A 27,312-nucleotide genomic window follows, 5' to 3' on the forward strand; every position below is an offset into this window, starting at 1 on the left:
GCCTTGATTCTACACCTTGTTGAGGGGAAACTTCCCACTGGCGTGGAAATCACATATCGAACAGATGGAAAGCTTTTTAATCTCAGTAGGCTGAAAGCAAAAAGTAAGGTAATTACAACCTCTGTCATAGAACTTCAATATGCCGATGATAATGTAGTCTCTGCACATTCAGAGGAAGATCTCCAAACTATCCTAAATGTCTTTGCAGAAGCATATGAAAAGCTTGGCCTCTTGCTTAACATCAAAAAAAAACCAAAGTGCTTCATCAGCAAGTGCAAACCAATCCCTCTGTAGCACCATCAATCCAGCTTAATGGTGCGACACTGGAGAATGTCAATCACTTTTCTTATCTTGGCAGCCATCTCTCTGTAAAAGCTGGCATCGACACTGAAATGCAGCATCGTCTGAGCTCTGCAACTGCCGCATTCTCCCGAATGAAGCGTAGAGTGTTCGAGGATTGGGATATTCGCAGGGAGACCAAAATGCTTATTTACAAAGCCATTGTACTACCAACCTTACTGTATGCCTGTGAAACATGGACCATCTATAAACGCCACTCCCAACTTCTTGAAAGATTCCACCAACGCTTCCTCCGGAAAATTCTGCAAATTACTTGGGAAGATAGGCGGACTAATGTTAGCGTATTGGAAGAAGCAAAGACCACCAGTGTTGAAACAATGATCCTCCAACATCAACGTCACTGGACTGGCCATGTTGTTCGAGTGCCTGATCACGGAATATCAGTTGACAGCAAAAGAGGTTTAAAGATGTTCTCAAAGCTAATCTAAAAAAAGTAAGATAAGCATTGAGATCTGGAAAGCCTTGGCCCATGAGCGTCCCAGTTGGAGGTCGGCCATTATCAAAGGTGCTATGGACTTTGAAGAAGCACGAGTACAGGGTGAAAGGAACAAACAAGCTAAGCGGAAGGCACGTCAAGCAAATCCTCATTGTGACCATCTTCCATCTGGAAACCTATGTCCTCACTGTGGGAGGTGTGTGGATCCAGAATTGGCCACCACAGTCACTTATGGACCCACTGTTAGAGACCTTACCCTGGAAGACAATCTTACTCGGCCACGAGTGATTACCAATGAATGAATGACTATGAAAACCCTATTGATAGGGTCGCCATAAGTCGGGATCAACTTGAAGGCAGTCCATTTCATTTTTTCTCCCAGGCCCTAGTCTGACACCCTAACCACTACAACAGTAGTTTCCAACCTTTATGAGTACAGGACCCCCTTTGTAAGCTCAAAACATTGTAATTTTAGTCTCAGTTAATTGAAAAAATGGTGTGTGGCAAAATCTCCAAATATCCCTTTCCATAAAAAGCTCCCTGCTGGCTGGGAGGTGTTGCTTTCTTTTCTTAATGCAAAGGTCCAATCAAATTGGGATTCTCCCCCCCCCCCCATAATCTGAAGAGGTACAGTCCTGTCTCCCAACACCAGTGAGTTACAGTGTTGGGCTAAGATCCAGGTTCAAATCCCCACAGCCGTGAAGCCCACTGGGTGACCTTGGACCAGACAGTCTCTCAGCCTGACCTATTTCACAGGGTTGGTGTAAGGATAAAATGGAAGCGGGGGCATGTGTACCACCTGGAGCAACTTGGAGGAAAGGTGGGATATAAATGCAATAATAAATAAATACATTTTGGCTGCAGTATGTGGACCCCAGTCTCAGCCAACCTGATGAGCTTTTTAAAAATCATAATCATTAAGAAGCAGCAATGTGGTAGTGGTGGGGATGCTAGATTGTGATGACGAAAGGGTGGATAGGCTGAGGAGGGGGGTTAGTGCTTTTAAGTCTTGGAATGATAATCAGAACTGATAACTTGGTCAGTGTGCACATGGGGGATGAGAATGAAGCAGAAGGCAGATCAGTGCATACACACACACAAACACACCTGCTCCTCTTGCAAGCATCTGCGGGCGTACATGCATTTGGGCACGTGGGGGGGGGCTCAACTGCTGCATCATCTTGGAGAGAGGTGGGGGGTGGAATGTAAGTGGAAGAAAGGAGGAAGCTGGCACACATACTTAGCCTCAGAAATGGGGGCAAGCAAGTCCTCAGCTTCCTCACTGCTCCTTGGCTCCATCTGGGCCAAAGGCGAGATCTGGACGGCCTCACAAATAAGGGTAATTTTTAAAAGGAGGTGGCAGCAAAGCAGGAGTCAAGAAAGGCAGGCAGTCTGGCTGTCAGGAAGGAAGGAGGAAAGCAGCATTTCCTTGTAGCCTTGCTTCTTTTTGCTTCACGAAAAGCCCTCTCCTCTCCTTCTGAGCAAGGGCATGGTCAGCAGCAGCAGTGCGAGGAGATGGGAGTCAGGATAGTAATCCCCTCTTCTTCCTGGTAGCACCTCCCTCAACCTCCTTTGGCATCTGCCATGTGTGGTATAGGCAGATGCCTGCCCTAAGCCTGCCTGAAAGAGACTCTGGTGTTTTAGCAAAGTCCTCCCCTCTTGTTTGGAGCAAGGGGGAGGTGTCATCTGCAGTGGCAGTGAGAAGCAGACAGTGTCCAGGTAGTTAAAAATAATAAATAATTCATTTCTTTACTGTTCACGGCCCCCTTTGGATTGCATCACGGCCCCCAGGCTGGGAACCATTGTACTACAACACATACTGGCACTTTGCTCCAGCAATATGCATGGTGCTTTGCAAAGTATAAGAGGGCAGATCTCTGCCCCCAGGACCTTACCATCTATAATATGACACACAGGCAGGACCAGAGCCAACATGACTGGGCCCTTGGGCACCAGCCTGCTCTGGGCTCGTGGTGCCATAGCCCAACCCCCCCAATGCAGGCGGCATGGGGCTAATAAGCCCACCAGTGTGCCCTACCTACCTCTCGTATTGTGTGAATGACATGTGCACATAGCACGCATGCCTACCATCAGCCAAGGTGGCAGTGGGGGCTTCAGCCCCATCGGGGAGTCTCCACCTCCATCCTGGGTGATGGCAGGCATGTACACACAGTGCACACGGCATTCACACTGATGGGAGAGGTAGGTGGGGCGTACGTGCTGGCTTATTGACACCTACAACACTGCTTGTATTGCCGGGTGTGTACCTAGGAGCTCCCTCTCTGCGATCCATGGCAGGGTTGGGTTTCAGGAACTGACACTGCCATGGATCATGGAACGGGAACTCCACCCTCCGCAGGGCCCCTTGGTCAGGGCCCAACCTGGCTGCCCTCTGGCGCCAGTCCTGCACACAGGAAACAGTAGAGTGTTATACACACACACAGGAAAAGAGTGGAAGCAGGAGGAAGCAGGGAGTATAGACAGGCCTTTCTGTAAAGAAGCAGAACGTTCCATTTCATGGGGAATTCCACAGCCTGTGGTCTGATCACAGTAAAGGCCCCTCTTCTAGCACTTAATTTCTCTGCTGTTGGAACAGAAATCAGGGCCTGATTAGAAGAACATAGATGATATGGGGCCTTTTATTAGGGAAAGCAGTTTCTAAGCCAGTGGTGAGGATCTTGTAGCGCCCACTCTGGACCGCCTATCAGAGAGGGAAAGCTGGAGTGAGAGTGAGCTATGCAATGCTGCAGTCACCACCCTCTTTTGTCTCTGGCCATGCCCACTTTAGGCTCTGGCCATGCCTATTATTTTTATTTATTTATTTATTAAATTTATATCCCGGCCTTCCTCCCAGGAGGAGCCCGGGGCAGCAAACAAACAACAAAGCGCTAAAGACATCTGTAAAACAACAAAACATCTTCAAAAACATCATAAAATGTTTTTATGACCATCACCATGCACCCCCTCAACAGAAATAAAAAAGTTCCCCAAATGCAGATTTATTGGTTCCTTCCAGGACATGAACGGCTCCAGAGATCCAAAGTAGGACTTTGAATTGGGTACAGAAACATACTGGCCTTCTCCCTATCTCCCAAGATTGGATTTGATTTAGTTTAGACACTTGTATCCCACTTTTCAAAGTATATTTTTCACAAAGGGACCCACAACTTACATTTTTTAAAAAATAAACTAATAGAGTAGGGGAGGGAGAATAAAAAGTAATCAAAAATCCACCAGTGTAAAAGAAATCCAAAGTTCCCAGCTATGTTTCCTGTAAGAGGCTAGTACGATTGTTGCTCAGTAATTAGGCAGACTTGGATAGTGTAACCAATATTATCTCTAGTAAGGTCTGTTTTGTCCAGCAGTATCTCCTTGCCCCCCCCCTTCCCTGTGGGGCTTTATTAGTTTTAGGTGTAAATGAATGCCTGTTTATCAGTGTTGATGTCACCCCTTCCATGTTTGAGGCCTGGGGCTATTCCCACTACCACCACCACCACCAGGTTATGAAACATTAGGCCAAACAGAATCCATCTGTTAGATAAGCTCATGGAATCTGCATAAAAACAAAGGTAATTGATGTTTCCCAGCCGCTAACTATCCTCAGTTCCCCATGGTGGCAATACCTTTTTATCACCCCAGCCAGAGTTCTGTAATTGATATATTAATATAAGATGCACAAGGCATGTGTCATGCCTCCCTCAGAGAACTCATCCAAGGAGGAAGAGGAATGGGAGACCCCAGATCCAGGAGAGAGGACAAGCAGGGAGACAGACCAGGACCCTTCACCAGACCAGAGACAAGCCCCTGAGGGAGCCTGCCTGCCAGAATCAGGAAGCAACCAGGAGGCTGCCCCTTCCCCAGCAGAGAGAAGACACCAACAGGTGTTGCAGCAACTCTCCCTCTCTCATAATACTAGAACTCACGGACATTCAAAGAAACTGAATGTTAGAAGATTCAGGACAGACAAAAGAAGTACTTCTTTACTCAGCGCATAGTTAAACTATGGAATTTGCTCCCACAAGATGCAGTAATGGCCACCAGCTTGGATGGCTTTAAAAGAAGATTAGACAAATTCATGGAGGACAGGGCTATCAATGGCTACTAGCCATGATGGCTGTGCTGTGCCACTCTAGTCAGAGGCAGCATGCTTCTGAAAACCAGTTGCCGGAAGCCTCAGGAGGGGAGTGTTCTTGCACTCGGGTCCTGCTTGCGGGCTTCCCCCAGGCACCTGGTTGGCCACTGTGAGAACAGGATGCTGGACTAGATGGGCCACTGGCCTGATCCAGCAGGCTCTTCTTATGTTCTTAACAAAGGCAATCAGTGTGATTAAGGAGCAGGCGAGCTGGCAAGAACACAGGCTGATTGAAAGCACCTGGGTCAGCATGCAGAATACAAAAAGCTGGAAGGAAAGGGAGACTCCTTGCTAGAGTCAATGTTAAGCCTTGCTGCAGACATTACTTCAGCTCTCCTGTGAAACCCTTGCCTTGAATCCTGCCCTGCCTGATCGGATCTCTTGGTTTCTGGACATTTAGACTCCCTTAAGGACTTCTCTGCCTCCTTCAGTGCTTTCCAAACGGTAAATATGTTGGCTGGCCCCCTGGTTCCTCCTGCCTGGAAGATTTATGGTCTGGCCTTACCTGTTAATTAGCTGCATGCCTCTGTGAACTCCTGCTTTTGACAGTATGTACCTAGAATGTTTAATTCTATACATCCACCCATCTTTCCCCCCCATCTGTTTTCCTTCCCATCCTCATTTTCTCCTATACCTACTCCACTTTTTCCCATTTTAAAAAAGGTATCACTGGTGCGATCCCTCTAAGTTGGGCTATGATGTAGTTGCAGGTCACAAAACACCAGCTGAAGATCAATGATATGCAGTGTCTTTAATTGGCCCAGCTTCTACCGGTATGCAGTGGTGCCCTCAGGACAGGAGTTTGGGGCCTCAGCAGAATGGCCTCCAAATGCAGCAGGATGGCTTATCGCATTGTGAAGTAGGTTTAGGTTTATTAAATTCATATATTGCTTTACGGTACAAAAAATCCCAAAGCAATTTACAGAGGAATAATAAAAACCACATTAAAAGGTTTAACCCCACCATAAGAAGAGCATCAAAACAGGACAAACATCCAATCGTTGGTGCTGCCCAGATGGATGGACATGATCAGTGCTAAGTTTAGTAAAAAATGAGGTGCTGGTATTCATATATTGATAAAAGTGTTGCGGGTGCCAGGAAAAATGGCTGCCATGGACAGCAAAAAAAGAGGTGATAGGACTCCATACCACTGAGTATTGTCACAAAAAAAGCCCTGGACATAAAGTACATTATGATCTAAATTAAGGCCCCATCTGCACTACAAATTTACAGCAGTATCTGACCATTTTAAACAGTCATGTCCGGGGCTGGCGCAAGAGGGCAGCCAGGTCAGGCCCTGGCTGAGGGCCCCTGGGTCTCAAGGGGCCCCTGAAGGGCCCCACTTTAAGGTGGGTAGCGCTCCCGTGATCTGTGGTGAGAATCGTGTGAGGGAGCTCCCAGGCACCCCCTGTACTGCCGCGCAGGCCCATCTGTAAGCTCCACCTGCCTCTCCCTTGATGTAAATGCTAGTTGCACTGTGGGCGCAAGCATGCCATCAACCAAGATGGTGGCCAAGGTTTCCCAAAGGCGCTGCTGCCCCTGCTGCCATCTTAGTTGATGGCAGGGATGTGCGCGCATAGCATGCATGAGTGCCATCAACCAAGTTGGCTGCGGGGACATCAGTCCCTTAGGAAAGCCTCGGCCGCCATCTTGGTTGATGGCAGGTTTGTGCCTGCAGCACAACCAGCATTTACATCAAGGGAGAGGTAGGTAGGTGGGGCGTGCGTGCGTCATGGGCCTGCAAGGCAGTGGGTGTGTGTGCCTGGGAGCTCCCTCACGTGATTCATGCCGCAGAAGGGAGTGCTACCCACCCTAAGGAGGGGCCCTTCAGGGAGAGGTAGGTGGCACGTGCGTGCGGAAGGTGCAGGGGCCCATGGCAGGCTGGTGCCCAAGGACCCCAGCATGCCTGGGGCCGGAACTGGTCATGTCTTCCACCAGGAACTGTAGTTTGTTAAGGGCACTTTTCCCCACACACAGCTACAATTCCTGGAATGGTTTAACAAGCAATCCCTCTTCCCAGGTAAGGAGGGCATAAGTCCTGAATCGAACTGCATCACTCTTGGTATGAGCATGCTTCCAAGCAGTTAAGACTGGGATGAACAGTTCTGAGTACGCCTTATGTTCACATTCTTATCACATCAGATGCTGGCTGCCCCAAAAGATGAAAGTTTACACTTTACTTATTTTTTATATATTCCACCTTCAACTTGATGCTTAGCATATGTAGCATTTTTATCCTGCCCTTTCGCCAAAAAGTCCAGGATGGCATACATGATCTTCCTCTCTTTTATCTTCGTAACAACCCTGTGAGAAAGAATGCTTCAACTGAAAGACAGTGATTGATCTAAAGTCACTCAAGCCACAAGCCACACACACACACACACGGGAAGAAGTCCCGCTGAAATCCATGTGACTTTCTTCTGACCAGACATGCTTAGGATTGCACTGCCAGCGGGCCTTGTCACTTTCAGTGCAATCTTATTATACACGTCTGCTCAGAAGCAAGCCCCGCTGAGTTCGAGGGCACTTCCTCCAGAGTAAGAGTGTCTTAGAGTGCAGCTTTAGTGGGGATTATACAGAAATATACAGGTACGACAGCTGAGGTGTCAACGACATGGAGGGGAGCAGCCGCCGCTGAAAGAGCAGCACAGCCTCCTGAGCACCTCGTGCAGCTAGACCTTGGGGTGTCATTATTCTAAAAACCTGCCAGGGTTATTAGCATTGTTAAGCTCATGATGAATGTTAATGACACCCTTGGCCCCTTACAGGAAGAAGAGGCGTCTCTTTCTCAAGTCGCCTCGGTGGATTTATGAGGGAGTGTCACACAAGATGCCGTAGCAAAAGCGGGCAATTACTCCAGAGGGGAGGGGTCAGTGGAAAGGTTTAGTGTGCGGCACGTGCAGAAGGAATCAATCAGTCAAGTTGGTAAACACCTGGCCTGTGTCTCTGTGTCCATCTTGAGAGCTGGGTTGGGATAGAAGCCAATAGTAGTAGTTGTAGCAGCACTTGCTTCATTTATGAATCGCTTTCCATGAGACATCCCAAAGTGATTTACAATTAAGTAAAAACTTTTAAAGCAATTATATATATATATATAAACAGTTTTTAAAATTGCATATATAAAACCAGTTTTACCACACACACACACAATTTAAAACAGCAACAGCACATACATAAAATCAATTCAGATCCAATATAGATACCAACTGGGATAAAGATCACCATTAAAAAGATTTGTTGAGAGATGAATGTCTTCAGCAGGCACTGAAAAGACAGTAGAGAAAGTGCCTGCTTGATACATAATGGAAGGTGTTCCAAAGGGCAGGTGCCACCACACTAAAGGCCTGATTCCAACGTTGCGTGGAATGGACTTCCTGATAGGATGATACCTGCAGGATGCCCTCTCCCGTAGCACACAGTGATCGGTTGAATATGTAGGGGGATGGGGTGATTGATTGAGCATATAAGGGCCGAGATGATTTTTCAGATATTCTGCTCCCAAGTTGTACAAGGCTTTGTACATCAATACCAGCACCTTGAACCTAGCCCATTAGCTAACTGGCAGCACTTGGCACCCACTTAGAAATACCATATGCATCATTGTCAACATTCTGCAGCAGGGGTGGCAAACATTTTTTAGTATGACAGCTGCATTCACCGTTGACCAACCCTCCTGGGTCCACAAGCTAGCAGTGAGTGTGGCCAAAGTAGATGTGGCCAAAAGTCATCCCATGCTCCACATATACAATGCATACGCACAGGGCACACACACACAGCACACATAGACTTATCACATCTCCACACTCAGTTGCTCTGCCATTGAACTACAGGGAAGGGCCATAGCTCTGTTGGCACAACATCTGCCTTGCACACAGAGGGTCTCACACATTGGTTTAATTCCCAGTGTGATAATCCGGTGACACATTTGTCACTTGATTGCTTACCTAAATACCAATGGCTTGGCTCTGCAGGCATCAAAGCAGTGGGTGAGGTTGAATTGGGCATCATAAAGACAAGTTCCAAGGCTAATCCTGCAAATGGGAAGTCTCTGGGGTAACCTGGCAAACTGTTACAAGTGGATATGGGGGCGGGGAATAGTTGGCAGTATTTTAATTACGATATGTTATTTTATTATACTTAATGTGAAGAACCTGGGATATACTTGAATGAAGGACAACATGCATATTTGTTGTTATGTGCCTTCAAGTCGATTACAACTTACGGTGACCCTATGAATCAGTGACCTCCAATAGCATCTGTCATGAACCACCCTGTTCAGATCTTGTAAGTTCAGGTCTGTGGCTTCCTTTATGAAGTCAATCCATCTCTTATCTGGTCTTCCTCTTTTTCTACTCCCTTCTGTTTTTCCCAGCATTGTTGTCTTTGCTAGTGAATCCTGTCTTCTCATTATGTGTCCAAAGTATGATAACCTCAGTTTCACCATTTTAGCTTCTAGTGATAGTTCTGATTTAATTTGTTCTAACACCCAATTATTTGTCTTTTTTGCGCTCTATGGTATGCGCAAAGCTCTCCTCCAACACATTTCAAATGAGCTGATTTTTCTGGGATATATTTGAATGAAGGACAACGTACATATACCTGAAATAAATAAACAGAATAGTTTATGCCTTTCTGTTTCACTAGACTGTCTGATAGTATATGTGGTCTGTGACTTTTGCCTACTCAGAGACTGCTTATATCAAGGAACCCCAGGCCCTGGGGCCAAATACAGCCTTCCAAGTCGTTTGGCCCTCTGGACTTTCCCCAGATTACACCTGCAGTCTGCCACATGACTCCATACTGGGATGTGTCTGGGGCCTTGGAAGGCTGGCCACCCTACATTCTCCTACACACCTCTTCCTCCTCAGCCACACACCCCTCTCCTCTGCCCATACTCCTGGGGCCCAACTTTGCTCCCTCCAAGAGTGTGTTTGCCTGGCTGGACTGTGTCCTTGGCAGTCTGATCTAGAGGGTGTGTGTGAGTGTGTGTAAAACTAGCCTTCTGAACAAAGGTAAATTTACATATTTTGTTTGTTCCACCTACTTTTATCTCTGGCCCAGAATGTTGCCCGGAAAGGAATGTGGTCCTCAGCCTGAAAAAGATTCCCCTGCCCCCCGTTTATATCATTTATCCTGGCATAGCAACTCTGAAACTCATGCTCCAACCTCTTATCGGTTTACAAATTTGAGGGGTGAACCAAAGATTGAAATGAGCCGAGAATCAGTAACCCCTGGCACGATCATGGGTTCCTGGATCATCATGATTTCAACCATGGAATAAGTGACCAGGCCTGATATCTCTAATTCACAGTTCCAGAGACACACTATGACCATCAATTGACCCAAGATAGCAAGCGGGTGTGGTTGAAACATCCCAGAATTAGCTGTGTGGACAAGAAATGTGATTTAGCATCTTCTCTATCTGGATTGCATGAACAATTTTTAGAAGAGGACCAAAGTGGTAGGGCACTTTTTGGTGCATCAGGGACAAGTAGGAAGAGCCAGTAACCTGTTTCAAATGGCTTTATGTGTTTTCAGAATTTGCTAAAAGCGCTGCTGGATCAGACCAAAGGTCCATCTAGTCCAGCATTCTGTGCCCTCAGTGGCCAAACAGATGCCCCTGGGAAGCCCGTAAGAAGGACATGGGCACAATACGTCATGCACATTTTCTTATGTTTGGTCACCCTGTTTTTTACTGCCATTTCCTTACTCTGGAAAATGTTTTTTTTAAAAAACTGGCTGACATATCTTAATGTATTGTGTGTTTTATTGTACTACTGAATGTTTGTGTTTGCATTTGAATCACTGCCGTAGGTGGGTTTGGTTGAGAAAGGCAGCTTATAAATAATGAAACAGATAAAAATAAGTAAGAACTCTGCAAAACGATAGTCTGTATCCGTGGTCAAGTGTGAATTTAGATGTTGGCTTAGTTTCTGGCCCCCACTGTTCCATGCTTGCTTCTTCTTTTATGGTGCCGCATCATGACTAGATTTGCAAGGGAAAACTCACAGTACTAAACCTCAGGTGCGCGGCCAATTTTTATATTTTCAGGATAGTTTGTGATGTTGAAAGACTGCACATAAACTACTTTGCATATGTGTATCTGAATGCAGATTGTCTGAAAAAAACACAGCCATGTACACAAAGGGACCTAAGTGTGAATCAGATGAGAGTCCAACTGCCCAATTGATCAGAAGTCCATTGAGTTCATTGAGGTTTACTTATAGAATTGCAGTATAAGAACTTCCACTCTCCCACTGTAGACCCCAAGGCTCATCACAGCCCCAGAGGTTCTCTTGACTTCAGGAAAAAACAACTAGAGAGTGCTTCACGCAGATGAGCTTAAAGCCCTTCTCATCCCCAGAACCCTCCTGAAAACCATTTAAGCCTCTGTTCTTCAACCTTGGTTCCCCAGATGTTGGACTATATCTCCCCTCACTCCTGACTATTTGCCATGCTGGCTGGAGCTATAATCCAAAAACATCTGGAGGGCACCAGGTTGGAGAAGGCTGACGTAGATTCTACACTGCAGACAGGGGTATCTGACTCATCCATTTCCTGTGGCGTAGTGCGAGAATTTGAGGTAGCATGCAGGGCTGTGGAGTCAGAGTCGTGGAGTCGGAAGCAATTTTGGGTGGAGTCAGTCGGCAGATATGTACCGACTCCGACTTCAAAATAAATTTTGATTGACACATTTTTTAAAATATAAATTCAAAATGTCAAAGAAGCTTCCCATGAAGTCAGCTGTAGTTGAGCATTTCACCATAACTCAAGATGGAAAACAGGGGGCGTGGCAGTCATCTATCGAGAGTCTTTGGTTTTTGCCAGACCTCCTCTCCATAGGACTCAATTTGTTGATTGTATGTACTGGAGGTTGGGCCCGAAGGGCAGTCTGGGGATCCTGCTTGTGTACCGCCCACCCCGCTGCACAGCAGACTCCCTGGCTGAGGTGCTGGAGGTGGTCTCGGCTGTACGGGCATTGTCCCCAGAATTGTTAGTGCTGGGTGACTTCAACGTGCATGCCGAGACCACTCTCACTGGAGCCCCTCGGGATTTCCTGGAAACCATGGCTTCCTGGGAACTGCACCTTAGTAATATTGGGCCCACCCATGTAGCCGGTCATGCTCTCGACCTTGTGTTTGTCCTGGGAGAGAAGTGCTCTGAAGTTGGGAGTGGTTTATTCCACCCCTGTGTCATGGTCAGATCACTACCTGGTAAACATAGACTTCTCAATGCCACGCCCCCTCCGCAGGGGCGAAGGACCTATTAGAATGGTCCGCCCCAGGCGCCTGATGGATCCGGATGGATTCCTGACTGTGCTAGGGGATTTGGAACCTGCTGAAGGTCGCCCGGTCGAAACCCTGGTGAGGGAGTGGAATGATGGGATCACCAGGGCATTAGACCGGGTGGCTCCGAAACGTCCTCTCCCCCTGAATAGAACTCAGTTAGCACTGTGGTATACACCACGGTTGCGTACCCTGAGACAGGAGGTGAGACGACTAGAACGCCGGTGGCGGAAATCCCGCTCCGAAGATGTCCAGACACAGGTTAGAGCAGCAGTAGCTGCCTACCAAGTGGCAATAAAGGCAGAAAACTTTCTTTACTGCCTCTATTGCGTCTGCAGAGTGCTGTCCCAGGAGGCTGTTCCAGGTGGTCCGAAGCCTGGTCGGTCCAGTTGCCCAGGAACCCTTGGAACAGTCAAAGGCCTCCTGTGACATATTGGCAAAGCACTTCGCCGATAAAATCGAACACTTACGGAGCTCGATCCCGTGCGCCGTGGATACAGTAAGTGAACCAGAGTTGGCCAGTTTCATGCCGGTAAGTTGGGATCGGTTTCAGCTTCTCCCTTCTGAGGATGTGGACAAGGTGCTTTCGACTGTGAAGCCTACCGCTTGCCTAACGGATCCTTGCCCATCGTGGCTCCTTATGAGCTGCAGAGAGAAATTGGGCAAGGGGATTAAAGCGGTGGTAAACACATCCTTGAAAGAGGGTGTGATGCCATCAGCCTTCAAGGAGGCAATTGTAAAGCCCATCTTGAAGAAGCCCTCCTTGGATCCCCAAGTTTTCAATAACTTTCGCCCAATTTCGAACCTACCATTCTTGGGCAAGGTCATTGAGCGAGTGGTGGCCAACCAGTTGTCGACACACTTGGATGAAACGGATTACTTGGATCCATACCAATCGGGTTTCAGGACTGGTCACGGAACTGAAACAGCCTTGGTCGCTCTGGTAGATGATATGAGGAGGGCATTAGATAGGGGAGAATTCACCTTTCTTGTCCTCCTCGATCTCTCAGCGGCTTTTGATACTGTCGACCACAGTATCCTTTTACAGTGCCTGGAGGGATTGGGAATTGTAGGCACTGTATTACAGTGGTTCCGTTCCTTTCTCTCTGATAGGTACCAACAGGTAGCATTGGGGGAGGTTTCAGACCCTTGGCCTCTCAATTGTGGTGTGCCACAGGGCTCTATCCTCTCTCCCATGCTATTTAACATTTATATGAAGCCGCTGGGGACAATCATTAGGAGATTTGGGCTGCAGTGTCACCAATATGCGGATGACACTCAGCTCTATCTCTCGTTTAAATCTTCACCAGAGTTGGCTGTGGAGGCCTTGTCCAAGTGCCTAGAATCCGTGAGTGGATGGATGGGAAGGAACAAACTGAAGTTGAACCCCAATAAGACCGAGGTGCTACTCGTGGGGGACAAGAGAAGGTTGGGAGATGTTGACCTGAAGTTCAATGGGGTGAGTCTACCCCTGAAGGACCAGGTCCGCAGCCTTGGGGTTGTGCTTGATTCCAGGCTGTCCATGGAGGCTCAGATTTCGGCAGTGAACTGGGCAGCCTGGTATCAACTACACCTCATACGAAGGCTGCAACCCTACCTTCCTGTTCATCAGCTCCCACTGGTAGTACACGCCCTGGTCACCTCTCGATTGGATTACTGTAATGCGCTCTACGTGGGGTTACCCTTGAAAATGGTCCGGAAACTACAACTTATACAAAACGCGGCGGCTCGACTACTTACGAACAGTCGCCGCCGGGATCACATCACACCAGTGTTGTTCGATCTACACTGGCTTCCAGTTGTCTTCTGGGCCCAATTCAAGGTGTTAGTATTAACCTTTAAATCCCTATACGGTTTCGGCCCAGTTTATCTAAAGGAGCGCCTTCAACACCACCAATTATGCCGCCCGACAAGATCAGCCACACAGGGCCTTCTCTCAATCCCGCCAACAAAAACAGCTAGATTGGCGGGAACTAGAGAGAGGGCATTCTCAGTGGCGGCCCCCACCCTTTGGAACTCCCTCCCACAAGATCTACGGCATGCGTCTTCCCTAAATGTATTTCGTAAAGCCTTAAAGACCTGGCTCTTTCAACAGGCCTTTGGGATTTCCGGGGAGGGTTAACTTTTATGACTGAAATGCCTCTTACCCTGCACTAATATTGTTGTTGCTGCTGTATTGTTTATATATTGTATTAATGTATTTTATCACATTGTGTTTTAACTGTTTACATGTACGTCGCCTAGAGTGGCCATCGGCCAGATAGGCGACACATAAATTAAATTTTATTATTATTATTATTATTTTATTATTATTATTTGTGTCTCAGTGTATGACACAGGACCCAGATGAAGACAAATGCTGTGATGCCAAGATCAGTGCATATTCAGGCAGCGATAAAAATGCTCCTATGAGAGCTTCCAATTTAAAAAGACATTTACAGCCCTTTCCAGGGCTGTGGAGCTGGAAGCAATTTTGGGTGGAGTCGGACAGTAGAAAAATAGAGGAGTTGGAGTCAGAGTTGAAGGTTTGGCGTACCGACTCCACAGCCCTGCTAGCATGTTGTAAAATACAGTACTATGCATAAGGCTATGGATAAGTAGATATCAGCACTACACATTTAAAGCAATATCATACTGCTTTAACAGTCATGGCTTTCCCAAAAGAACTGTGGGAACTGTAGTTTGTTTTGGTGCTGAGAGTTGTTAAGAGACCTGTCACAGAGCTACAATTCTCAGAGTGCTTTAACAATCAATCCCTCTTTGCAGGGAACTCTAGGAATTGTGGCTCTGTGAGGGAAAGAGGGGTCTTCTAACAATTCTCAATACCCTTAACAAAGTACAGTTCCCAGGATTCTTTGGGGGAAGCCATAAAGCAGTGGTATGATACTGCTTTAAATGTATATTGCAGATGAGGCCATACAGGTGTATAGTTAATAAAGTATACCACCACAGTCTTGAGCCCTTTCATGATAATTTCATGGAAGTACTTTTTTTTACTTGTAATGATTCCTTCAGTCAGTCTTTAAGAACAAAGAATGTCCCATGAAAAACAGGATAGGTGGTCACCTACATTTCTGGGTATAAAAACCGAAACACCCCTCCCCCTTCAAGCTCACGTGTACACACCTACCATAATTGTCCACCTAAATAGCTCTGCTGCGATGACTACTACCTGCCCAGTGGAAACCATGCACAGAAGGCTCCTCCTTTGGGAAACATCAAAATAATATGTCTGGCAAAGGAAGCCTGGGAGAGATGGAAAAAGCCCTCAGGAAACACCAGTTTATAGCAGTCAAGCTCCAGTTATCTTTTGGACAATCATTCCTTTGATGAGGTAAAATAAAAGCCTGAGAAACCAGGCAGTGGTTAAATGATCCCTTATACACACAATACCTTTATTTACTTCATTTGGATTATGCACTGGCACAAATCGCTGGCTAGGAGGGCACTATTTTATTTCACCTTGGCAAATAATAGGTTAGATGAAAGTAGATACAGGCTACCAACTCCCAAGCAAAACACTGGGTGGGAGAAAACATGTGGCCCCCAGATATTGCGGGACTCCCAGCTCTCATCATCTGTGACCACTGGCCATGCTGGCTGGAGCCGATGGGAGCTGAAGTCAAACAACAGCGGGAGGGCCACAGGTTCCTCAGCCTTGCAACAGAGGAGAGGCCCCCATTCTGTCAAGGGCCTCCCCTAAGGTGACAAACACGAGGGAGAATTTAGGGATGACAAAATTTGCCTCACATCTGGTGGGCACCAGGTTGATGAAGGCTGGTCAAGAAATCTGTGCGCAATACCCTTACATGGCACAAAAACCCACACTCTATACTCGCTTGCTTGTCCTTGCTTGAGGACTAAAAAGCTGGCCAGGCATGGAAGGACAAAGTGGCCCATAGCAAGGGACAAAGAAAGAGAACAATAGAGGATATGGTGTCTACTTCATCTCTTCACCTCAGGCAGCAACAAGAGGCCTAAAGTTCAATCCCTGGCATTTCTATGCAGGGCAGGGGAAGACCCCTGCCTGAAATCCTGGAGAGCCACCTCCGCTAAACAGACCAGTGATCTGATGGACCATGATAATGTGCTATAATCCTTATTGTTATAATATTGTTACTTTAGAAAGTTTGTTCATTGATAGAAATACAACATTAATTCTCATTTCATAGATTGGCCACATATCTGTTTCCACATTAATGGCATCAAGTAGGCTTACAAATATTGCTAAGTGGGCTCAGAATGGTGAATACGTTGTTATACTGCTTACATTCCCAGGTCTCTCTCTCTCTCTCTCTTTACCTGGAAGCAATTTCTACTGAGTTCAACAGAACTTAATCCTAAATATATAAGGTTTAGGATTTTGGCATTAGGTTCGTTGTAGCACAGTTCAGTGGTATCAGTGGCAGCATTGCTACCCCATTCTTACACAAGGACATGATTACTAAATTGTAGAATTCAGTGACCCAAGAGGTAATGATGACCACTAGCTTGGATGGTGTTAGAGCCCTGATGGTAGGCTAGTGGTTAACAGCAAAGGCTATGGCCAGCATACTGCTTAGAGCAGGAGTTCCCAAACTGTGGTTCACGGGCCACCAGTGGTCCCTGAACTTCATTCAGGTGGTCCGTGGTATTTCTGTGGATTTCTGGCTGAAGATGGCAGATGGCACATCCCTTCACACTGAACAGTCATATTGATTTTTAATTGTATTTTAATTGCTTCTTGTCTAATATTGGATTTTATTGTACGATAACTTGAATTCTGTGGAATACAATACAATATATAAGAAATAAAAGAAGCAATAAAAAGACAATTAAAATCATACAGCACCTAGCACAATGCATTACAATTTACTACAACGGATAATAATAATAATAATAATAATAATAATAATAATAATAATAATAATAATAATAATAATAATAATAATAAAGTGCTCCGTCAAGATCCTCAGCAATTTTCAAGTGGTCTGTGTGGGATAAAGTTTGGGAACCACTGGCTTAGAGGTTTTTTAAGCAGTATATAAAAGCTTTTAAATAAGTAACACAGGTAAAATCTTCCTTCAGCACCACGCCACAGTCCTCCTCCTTGTCGTAATAGGAGGCTAGCTTAATTTACAGCAGGACTCTAACAATTACTGACATGAAGTGCTCTCTGACAGGCAATTAAGAAAAACGTACTGTTGTTGCAACGGCCAAGCCAATTTAAAGGAGTACCAATGGCTATTTGCCATTACAGATAGGAACGGAGTCTCTATTCAGAAGCAGTATATTGCCGAGGAACCGATGCTGGACATCTGTAAACTAAAAAAAAGTCGAACTATTTGCCAGATCCAGAAAACCGATTCATATCTTTTGCTGAAGGCGCTTCTTCGCGATAGCTAGGAAACCCCGTCGACGCAGAAGTTCCCTCAGACACAAGTAAAGAGTTTTTGCGCTACAAACATGAGTTGAGGAACATTGAGCCTTACGCCACTCCTTCCTGGCGCTGCCCGCATCACGCAACGCGTGCGCAGTGTAGGCCCTTCCTGCATTTTAGTAATGGCGGCCCCCATGGGGCGAGTGTCTCTCTGGTTCCATTGCCGGTGGTTGTGTTTCCCCCTCCGTGTTGAGACCAAGCTGCGAGTCACGGAGGGCCGATTCAGGTCCACGGAAGCTGCTGCAGCTGCACTGAAACAGCAGCAGAGCCCGGGCAACGAGGAAATAGCGGCAGGTAAAAGAGGAGATTTCGCTATCTCTCCTCCCCCCCCCGCCAGTCCTTCGCTGCTGATGTCCGTTGGTTGCTTAGGAACATAAGAAGACAGCCCCGGGTACCCCCATGTATACGAGCAGAGAAGCGATGGGGAAGAAAGGAAGTACTTTACGGAGAGTGTAGTTAAGTCGTGCGCCTTATTATCTTAGGATGTGGTGATGGCCACCAACTTAGATGACTTTGAAAGGTGATGGAGGGTAAAGCTATCCAGGGTTATAGCCGCAATAGCTATGCCGCACCCAGTGTCGGGGGCAGCGTGCCTCAAAATGCGAACTGTTGTTGCACTTATGCCCTGGCTGTGGGCTTCCCATAGGCATCTGGTTGGCCACAGTGGGAAACGGCATGCTGGACTTGATGGACCTTTAGTCCGATCAAGCAGGGTTCGTCTTATGTTTGGTGCCTGCAACTGTTTCCAGTTAAGCAAATTGTGCTTGTGTCTGCAATCCCATATAATAGGACAGTGTTCACACATAGACAAGGGCTGTGCTTAGTACCTGGATGGTGCTGTATTCTCCTCACTGTCTTTGGCATGACACATGAAGAGAATGAGCTGGTAGAAGAGACTGCACCACATCAGGCTGCAAGTGGGGGGAATTACACTTTTGAATGTTCATTAATGTTATTTTTTTAAAGCTTCTATCCAATAAAAAGCTAGAATAGCTTAACCAATTCTGCTGGTCTTCTGTTGGCAGGGATTTTTTTTTTTTTTAAAAAACAATTTAGGAGAGCATTCAGAAATGGGGTGCCACCTTATCAGGTCTGCTGCATTTGTAAAATCACTTCACTGGTGATTTGTTTTTGTATGCTACCTGCAAAAAGTGTACATTAGCATATGGCAGCCACTCCAGTGTCATTGGGCTATGTCTGAAGAAGCAAAAATTGGACAAGTCACAAGATGAGTGAAAAGTAAAATGCTCAGAAGTGTTTATATAGCCAGGGGGATTGTCAGCTGATGCATCCCTCTTTGCTTTCAAAAATGAAGTGTATGTATTGATGCTGCAAAAATCTGCTTATACAATCTAATATTTTTCTCCTTTCCAGATACTACAACTGGCACCAAAAAGAAGACATTCAGTAAGGTCCTAGCAGAAAGACGAGAACAGGCACAAAGAACAGTGTTAATTAATTGCCCATCCAAAATCAATGAGAAAAAAATGCTCAAATACTTGTCGACTCATGGAAACATTAAGAGTCACTTCTTCTATGAAAGCTATGTAAGTGTTTGCAGCTTTACCAACTGAAATCCAGATGCTGAAGTGTGTGACTCAAGTAGAGAGATTTGTGAGTAAATGGACTTAAGAGAACCTGTCTGTACCCCTTTATTTTGTACAGATGTAGATAGTAAAAGAATTATGGCAGGGTTGTTGTTGTTGTTTGCTGAAAAAATGAAGGCAGGTAGTAGGATTTATATATTTAAAATACTTGTATGCCCCTTTTCAGTGCAACACCTTCCCAAGGCAACTTACAAAAGATAATTAGCTTCATATACATATAATAATACATATACATAACATATTCATTTAGCTGTTAGTATTATTACCTAACCTTCACCACAAGGTCCCAGAGTGGGTCACAACAATGTAAAATACAACATTAAAAACAGTTGAAAACAAATTACATTCACAACTAGAGTGGGTCGTAAAAATATATATCTCAAAAATATATATTGCAGATGTATTGTGCTTCAGCATGACTTACAGTACAATATACTTGAAATGCTTGCAGTCTAGTCCCCAATTATCCTTCTTTTAACCATCCACCTCTGATCCATTCTGCCATGCCTATACACAAAAGTTCCTAAATCTTCTACATTCCCCCCTGGTTCCCGTCTCTGTTTTGGTGGTCCAGTGCCTCAGTTTATGAAATTTGGTTCTAACGATGGAAAGATTGTCAGTCTCTTTGAGACATGGTTTGAACTGTGCCTTGACTTTCTGTTCTCCAAAGCTCTTCACATTTGCCTGATAGGCAGTGATTCAGTAAGTCATGCAGGTGGATCTAAGCACAACAGAGGGACTGCTTTTTCTGTCTCTCATAGCCCGAAGAATGGCAGGTAGTAGCTAGAGGGAAGTAGGGGAGGGGTTCTCAGGTGAAGCATGATTGATGGTACCTGGCTGCTGTTGCTTCTCCTTCTGATAGCCTCAGTAATGGTTGTTGGTTTGACCTTCCTGCCTGCCTGTGTTGCATGCTAGCTTGATTGGTTATCTGTCAAGCTGTTATCTTGCAAGACAGCTATCTGCAAAGCTGTCTGTCATTATAATTTGGAGAACTATTTTGATTCTACTATTTACTGCCTAGATTAGAGAAATGAAAGGGAAATTTAAACCACGAGTAGGGATGTTGAATAATCAACGGGGACACACTGACTGACTGAGATGAAATAAAAGGAAGATGGAAGCAATACACTGAAGAACTCTATAAAAGAGGTGCAAGGATGACAGACTCATTCACAGAGGAACCATATGATGAAGAAGCAGAAATTTTAGAATGTGAGGTAAAACCTGCTCTTAAAATACTTGGAAGAAACAAATCACCAGCAACAGATGGCATACCAATAGAGTTGCTACAAGCTACTGAGACTGAATCTGTCCAAATTTTGGCAAGAAATATGGAAAACTAAACAATGGCCCACAGACTGGAAGAATTCAATATATATCCCAATTCCAAAGAAAGGGGATCCCAAGGAATGCAGTAATTATCGAACTATTGCCTTAATATCCCATGCAAGTAAAGTAATGCTCAAGATTCTACAACAAAGGCTCTTAGCATATATGTAGCGAGAAATGCCAGACATCCAAGCTGGGTTTAGAAAGGGAAGAGGCACCAGAGATCATATTGCAAACATACGTTGGATAATGGAACAGAGCAAGGAATTTCAGAAGAAAATCACCTTGTGCTTTATAGATTACAGCAAAGCCTTTGACTGTGTAGATCAGCCTTTCCCAACCAGTGTGCCTTCAGATGTTGTTGGACTACAACTCCCATCTTCCTGACCATTGGCAATGCTAGCTGAGGCTGATAGGAGCTGTGGTCCAACAACATCTGGAGGCACACTGGTTGGGAAAGGCTGGTGTAGATCATGAAAAACTATGGAATGCTTTAAAAGAAATGGGGGTGCCACAGCATCTGATTGTCCTGATGCGCAACCTATACTCTAGACAAGAGGCTACAGTAAGGACAGAATATGGAGAAACCGATTGGTTCCCAATAGAAAAGGGTGTGAGACGGGTCTTTTTTATCACCCTATTTGTTTAATCTGTACGCAGAACATATCATATGGAAAGTGGGATTGGACCAAGAGGATGTGAAAATTGGAGGGAGAAATAATTTAAGATATGCAGACGATAGCATACTATTAGCAGAAACCAGTAATGATTTGAAACGAATGCTGATGAAAGTTAAAGAGGAAAGCACAAAAGCAGGACTACAGCTGAACGTCAAAAAGACTAAAGTAATGACAACAGAAGATTTATGTAACTTTAAAGTTGACAATGAGGACATTGAACGTGTCACCTCAGCATAGTCCTTAACCAAAATGGAGACAATAGTCAAGAAATCAGAAGAAGGCTAGGACTGGGGAGGGCAGCTATGAGAGAACTAGAAAAGGTCCTCAAATGCAAAGATGTTTCACTGAACAAGTCAGGATCATTCAGCCCATGGTATTCCCGGTCTCTGTGTATGGATGTAAAAGTTGGACAGTGAAAAAGGCGGATAAGAGAAAAATCAACTCATTTGAAAGGTGGTGTTGGAGGAGAGCTTTGCACATACCATGGACTGCAAAAAAGACAAATAATTGGATGTTAGAATGAATGAAATCAGAACTGTCACTAGAAGCTAAAATGATGAATCAGAGTATCATACTTTGGACGCATCATGAGAAGACATGATTCACTAGAAAAGATAATGCTGGGAAAAACAGAAGGGCGTAGAAAAAGAGGAAGGCCAAACTAGAGATGGATTGATGCCATAAAGGAAGCCACAGACCTGAACTTTCAAGATCTGACCAGGGTTGTTCATGACAGATGCTCTTGGAGGTCACTGATTCATAGGGTGACCATAAGTGACTTGAAGGCACATAATAACAACAATTTACTGCCTTGGTAGTGTACAAGGGTTTGGCTGCTTTTTTCCCTCCAGATTTTGATGATTAGTGGGCTTCTTCCTTAACTCCTTTAAGAAAGCCAAATCAGCTTTAATCTTGCATAGATAAATGGGCTATTGTTCAATGCTCCTGCCAGAGTCCTGCCTAAAACCATCTTGTGCGCCTATAACATCTTTAGATGTTTGTTTGGGTATTTTTTTTACACTACCTTTCAGTCTTGCAACAAGATGTCCAAGGCAGCTTCCAGATGTAAAATATGTGGACATATGACTGCGATGGATATATATTTGGCAGTTCCCCTGTTTCAGGAGTGGATTTCACTAAAATTAACCAAATGTTTGTATAAGTAATTGGGATTCTACCATATTGTAGGGAACCTAGAGCAAGCCAGTAGTAGCATACTCACAGATGGACAGAAATTTATGGGGGAAATTGCTGCTCTGCTATGAAATCAATGAGATGATCTTGATCCAACCACTATCTAAAAGGTTGTTGAGATGATTAATGGGAAATCATCATTCATGCTGCGATGAGTTCTTTGGTTATTGTTATTCCAGTATTTCACTACTCTGGCAGGGTTTTTAAAAAAATCATTCTGATGTCTAGCCTATGCTTACAGATATAATCCGTTATGTCTCATATTACATAAATTTTATTATTTCTTTTATATTGCTTCAGGGTATGTATGCGGTTGTAGAATTTTCTGAGATGGACAGCATAGGTTCACTTCAGGATGCCACTGGTACTGCACTGCTTGTGGATGATTCTCCTGTTCCATTTAAATCTAGAATTTTTACCTTAACATTGAAAAACCCACAAAGCCAAGCTTCCGAACAGACACCAGTTTACTGGCATAAACAGACCACCATTCCCGTTGGCGAGCTGGTGAAGAAACTTTGTAATGCTAACAGTGTAAGTTCATGCTTGTAGGTACTTTCATAGGAAATAAGCAGCTTTATTATTGTATTGAATATGTAACTGAAAAGCTGACTTAAAGGTTAAAGCTATTGAATCAGCAATACTGATCAGAAAAATGACAGTGTGTGAGTGGTTTTTAATGCATGCAGCAAATGAGTAAATACTTTGTTAATATTTTGGAAAAGAACTGCTGCTCAACACAATGCCCATTAATACAGCAGATATGTGAACAATGGAATTAATGTTAAATTGTGATTTTTCTCAGACCTTTTTAAATAGGGCAGAGAAGGGGCATCCTTTCTGCTAATGAAGTAGTCTTTGCATTTCTAATACAGTAGGGCCTACTTTACGGTGCTTCGCTTTACGGTGCTTCGCTAATGCAGTGGTCTCAATTAGATGCAATTAGATTAAAGCCCCACTCATACGGCGCTTGTTCCGCTTTTATGGCGGTTTTCGGGCGTCGCGTGCCATTCTATTCAATGAGTTCCGCTTTTCAGTGGTTTTCACTTTTCAGCAGGGTTCCGGAATGTAACCTGCCGTATGAGTGGGGCCCTACTGTATTAGAGATCTGAACTGGTATGAAAGAACTTCTATGAAAGAAAGAACTTGTATGACTGGTAGCTACTAATGGGCTCCTGCTGGGAGGAAGGGCGGGATGTAAATTAAATAATAAATAAATAATAAATAAGCTTAGAGAATGAAAAAGCTAAATTTATAAACTCAGTGCAACAGTTTGTTCTCATGAAAGAGGCAGCAACAACAGATAGTATAATACAACATCAAAATGAATTTGGATACAAAGAATCTTAACATTTCAGAAATCTGAATTCTGGCAGTAGGAATCATTAGTGAATCCTCTTCACATTGACTTGTCTGTCATAGAATCACCAGCACAGTGAGGAGATTTCTAGGGTGCGCATTCTGTTTATTATGCCTCACCACTGACCCACAGAAGTTGAAAGTACACCCTACAACCCACCCAACATCTTTTGTGTGGTTACACATTGCAGGAGAAAGCTAGTTGCAATGTGAGCTTTTGTCTTTTGGGGGAAAGCTTGTGCACCATTGCAGATGTTGTTGTGAATCCTTTATAAGCTTCTTGGGAAGTTCTGTGTTCCCAGAACATATTAAATGTTGCACTTGTTTATGTTCACAATGTATTTAGTCATAGTTCATCTTTTGTCTTCCCATGCAGATTGCCCCTGCTTCATTCCTCCCCAATAGCTTGCCTTCCTGAACATGTTTTTTTGGAGTGAAACAAACCATGATTCCCAATTTGCATGTAGCATTAAGCTAAGCATCATGGCTTGTTGCTCCTGCTCACTAGTTGGGAGGAGCAAAATGGGAGCAATTTGCACATCCATAGTAAATTGTTAACTATGGCTTATGACATGTGAACAGGGCCACTCTGTACATATTTGTATAATGTATCACTGGGTACAGATATCCATAGATATGAGAGCTGGAGGCATTCTGATGATTAATGGAATCATCATAATAATTAATGAACTAATGGAGTCCACTGGATTCCTGAACGCCCTGGGGGAGTTCCCAGTAGATAGAGCAGGTGACCCTGTTGAAGCCCTTGTCACGCTGTGGAACAACGAGGCACATCAAGCACTTGACACAGTTGCTCCTGAGCACCCTCTCCGGCATTGTGGAGCCTGGTTTGTACCTTGGTGAGGGCAATGAAAGAGGCTGGATGACAGCTAGAGCACAAGTGGTGAAAGATGTGCTGTGAAGCTGATTGGGCACAAGTGAAACATAACTGTGCCTACTGAGTGGCAGTGAGGGCAGTGAAGAAGGCCCACTTCTCTGCCACCATCGCATCCTAAAGTAGCCATCCAGTGGAGCTTTTCGGTATTGTCAAGGGTCTGTTGACATCAACTCCAGGAAATGGAGTTTTAGACCCTTCAGAGGCCCACTGTGAATAGTTTGCAAGGCACTTTGAGGGTAAAATTGCTCACCTCCACAGCAATCTTGATGCCCCATCCACATCTAGTGTAGTCCCCAATGAGGTGTCCAGTGCAACGTCTGCTGCAACTTTTTGGGATTGGTTTCAGTTGATGCGGCTTGATGACGTGGACAAGGTGCTTGCGATGATGCCAGACACTTGCCCCTCTTGGCTCATTAAAGCTTGCCGAGGGGATTTGACCAAGTGGGTCCAGGCTGTGGTCAACATGTTGTGGGAGGGAGTGGTTCCAGCCACCCTGAAAGAGGCGGTGATCCAACTGCTCCTGAAAAAGCCCACCCTGGACCCATTGGTTTGTGACAACTACCACCCGGTTGCAAATACCCCCTTGTTAGGGAAGGTGATCGAGAGGTTGTGGCACAACAATTGCAAGTCTCTTGGATGAAACAGATTACCTTGACCCATTCAATTCAGGCCTCGTTATGGAACTGAATTGGTCTTGGTCTCCCTGATGGATGACCTTTATCAGGAGAAGGACAGGGGAAGTGAGACCCTGTTATTCTTACTTGATCTCTCATATGAACATAAGAAGAGCCTGCTGGATCAGGCCAGTGGCCCATCTAGTCCAGCATCCTGTTCTCACAGTGGCCAACCAGGTGCCTGGGGGAAGCCCGCAAGCAGGACCCGAGTGCAAGAACACTCTCCCCTCCTGAGGCTTCCGGCAACTGGTTTTCAGAAGCATGCTGCCTCTGACTAGGGGGGCACAGCACAGCCATCACGGCTAGTAGCCATTGATAGCCCTGTCCTCCATGAATTTGTCTAATCTTCTTTTAAAGCCGTCCAAGCTGGTGGCCATTACTGCATCTTGTGGGAGCAAATTCCATAGTTTAACTATGCGCTGAGTAAAGAAGTACTTCCTTTTGTCTGTCCTGAATCTTCCAACATTCAGCTTCTTTGAATGTCCACGAGTTCTAGTATTATGAGAGAGGGAGAAGAACTTTTCTCTATCCACTTTCTCAATGCCATGCATAATTTTATACACTTCTATCATGTCTCCTCTGACCCGCCTTTTCTCTAAACTAAAAAGCCCCAAATGCTGCAACCTTTCCTCGTAAGGGAGTCGCTCCATCGGTGGCTTTTGATACCATTGACCATGGTATCCTTCTGAACTGACTTGGTGAGGTGGGTATCAGAGGCACTGTTTTACAGTGGTTCCAATCCTATCTCCAGGGTCGTTTTCAGATAATAGGTGATTGCCTTTCAGCACCCTGGCAGTTATGCTATGGAGTGTCAAAGGGTATCATCTTGTCCCCCATGCTGTTCAACATCTATATGAAGCCCTTGGGAGCGGTTATCAGGAGATTTGGGGTGAGGTGTCAGCAGTATGCTGACAATACCCAGCTCTATTTCTCTGTAACATCTAAATCAAGAAAGGCCGTGCAAGCCCTGGACTGGTGCCTGGACGCGGTGGTGGGCTGGATGAGGGCCAGTAAACTGAGTCTGAATTCTAGCGAGACAGAGGCGCTGTCGTGGTTCCTGAGTTCGGATAATTGGTCAGTTGCCTGCTTTGCATTGGGTTGTACTCTCTCTGAAAGACCAGGTTCATAGTCTGGGGGTGCTCCTGGATCCATCTTTGTCACTAGAGGCCCAGGTGATCCCTGTGGCTAGGAGTGCCTTTTACCAGGTGATCCCTGTGGCTAGGAGTGCTTTGGCTGGTAAGACAGCTGCTGCCGTTTCTGGACCGGGGTAGCCTGACCACTGTTGGCCATGCACTGGTAACCTCCAGGTTGGATTACTGTAATGCGCTCTATGTGGGGCTGCCTTTGAGACTGGTCCAGAAGCTGCAGCTAGTGCAAAATGCGGTGGCAAGACTGCTCACTGAGGCAGAGTATTGCCAACATGTCACCTCGCTGCTGAAATAATTACACTGGCTGCCCATTAGCTACCAGGCTAAGTTCAAGGTTCTAGTTTTGGTGTATAGTCCTATACAGCTTGGGACCAGGATACCTGAAAGATTGTCTTACCCCTTATATACCTGGTTGATCACTGCACTCTGCAGGTGAGGGCCTCCTACAGATATCATCGCCCAGAGAGCTATTGCTAGTCGGGCGGTATATAAATTTAATAAATAAATAAAATAAAAATAAATAAATAATCTTATCAGGAGGTCCGTTCTGCACAACATAGGAAATGGACCTTTAGTGTAGTGGTACCTACCCTTTGAAACTCCCCATAAATATTAGACAGGTGCCATCTCTGTTATCTTTTCAGCACCTGCTAAAGACCTTCCTCTTTCAACAAACAAGCCTTTTAAGTAGAGACCTTATCCCAGTCTGCATCTGTGTTGGAACTGCTTTTTAAAATGTTTTAATGTTTTTTAAAAAAAGATGCTTTAACATATTTTAATGTCTGTTTTT

The 27,312-nt window shown here is 45.2% G+C and overlaps 1 protein-coding gene across 1 annotated transcript in view; it reads left to right on the forward strand.

Moving 5' to 3' along the window:
* Nucleotides 1–17,478: 17,478 nt before the first annotated feature.
* The window catches only part of MTPAP (mitochondrial poly(A) polymerase), a 28,321-nt gene continuing 18,487 nt past the window's right edge, over nucleotides 17,479–27,312 (forward strand). The window contains exons 1-3 of the mRNA XM_061586476.1: nucleotides 17,479–17,927; nucleotides 19,008–19,180; nucleotides 22,744–22,977. Of these exons, the coding sequence (XP_061442460.1) occupies nucleotides 17,756–17,927; nucleotides 19,008–19,180; nucleotides 22,744–22,977 (579 nt within the window). The 5' untranslated portion in view covers nucleotides 17,479–17,755. The remainder of the gene's footprint in view (nucleotides 17,928–19,007; nucleotides 19,181–22,743; nucleotides 22,978–27,312) is intronic.

This window comes from Rhineura floridana, chromosome 10 (genome assembly GCF_030035675.1).
Source record: "Rhineura floridana isolate rRhiFlo1 chromosome 10, rRhiFlo1.hap2, whole genome shotgun sequence".
Classification (NCBI taxonomy): domain Eukaryota; kingdom Metazoa; phylum Chordata; class Lepidosauria; order Squamata; family Rhineuridae; genus Rhineura; species Rhineura floridana.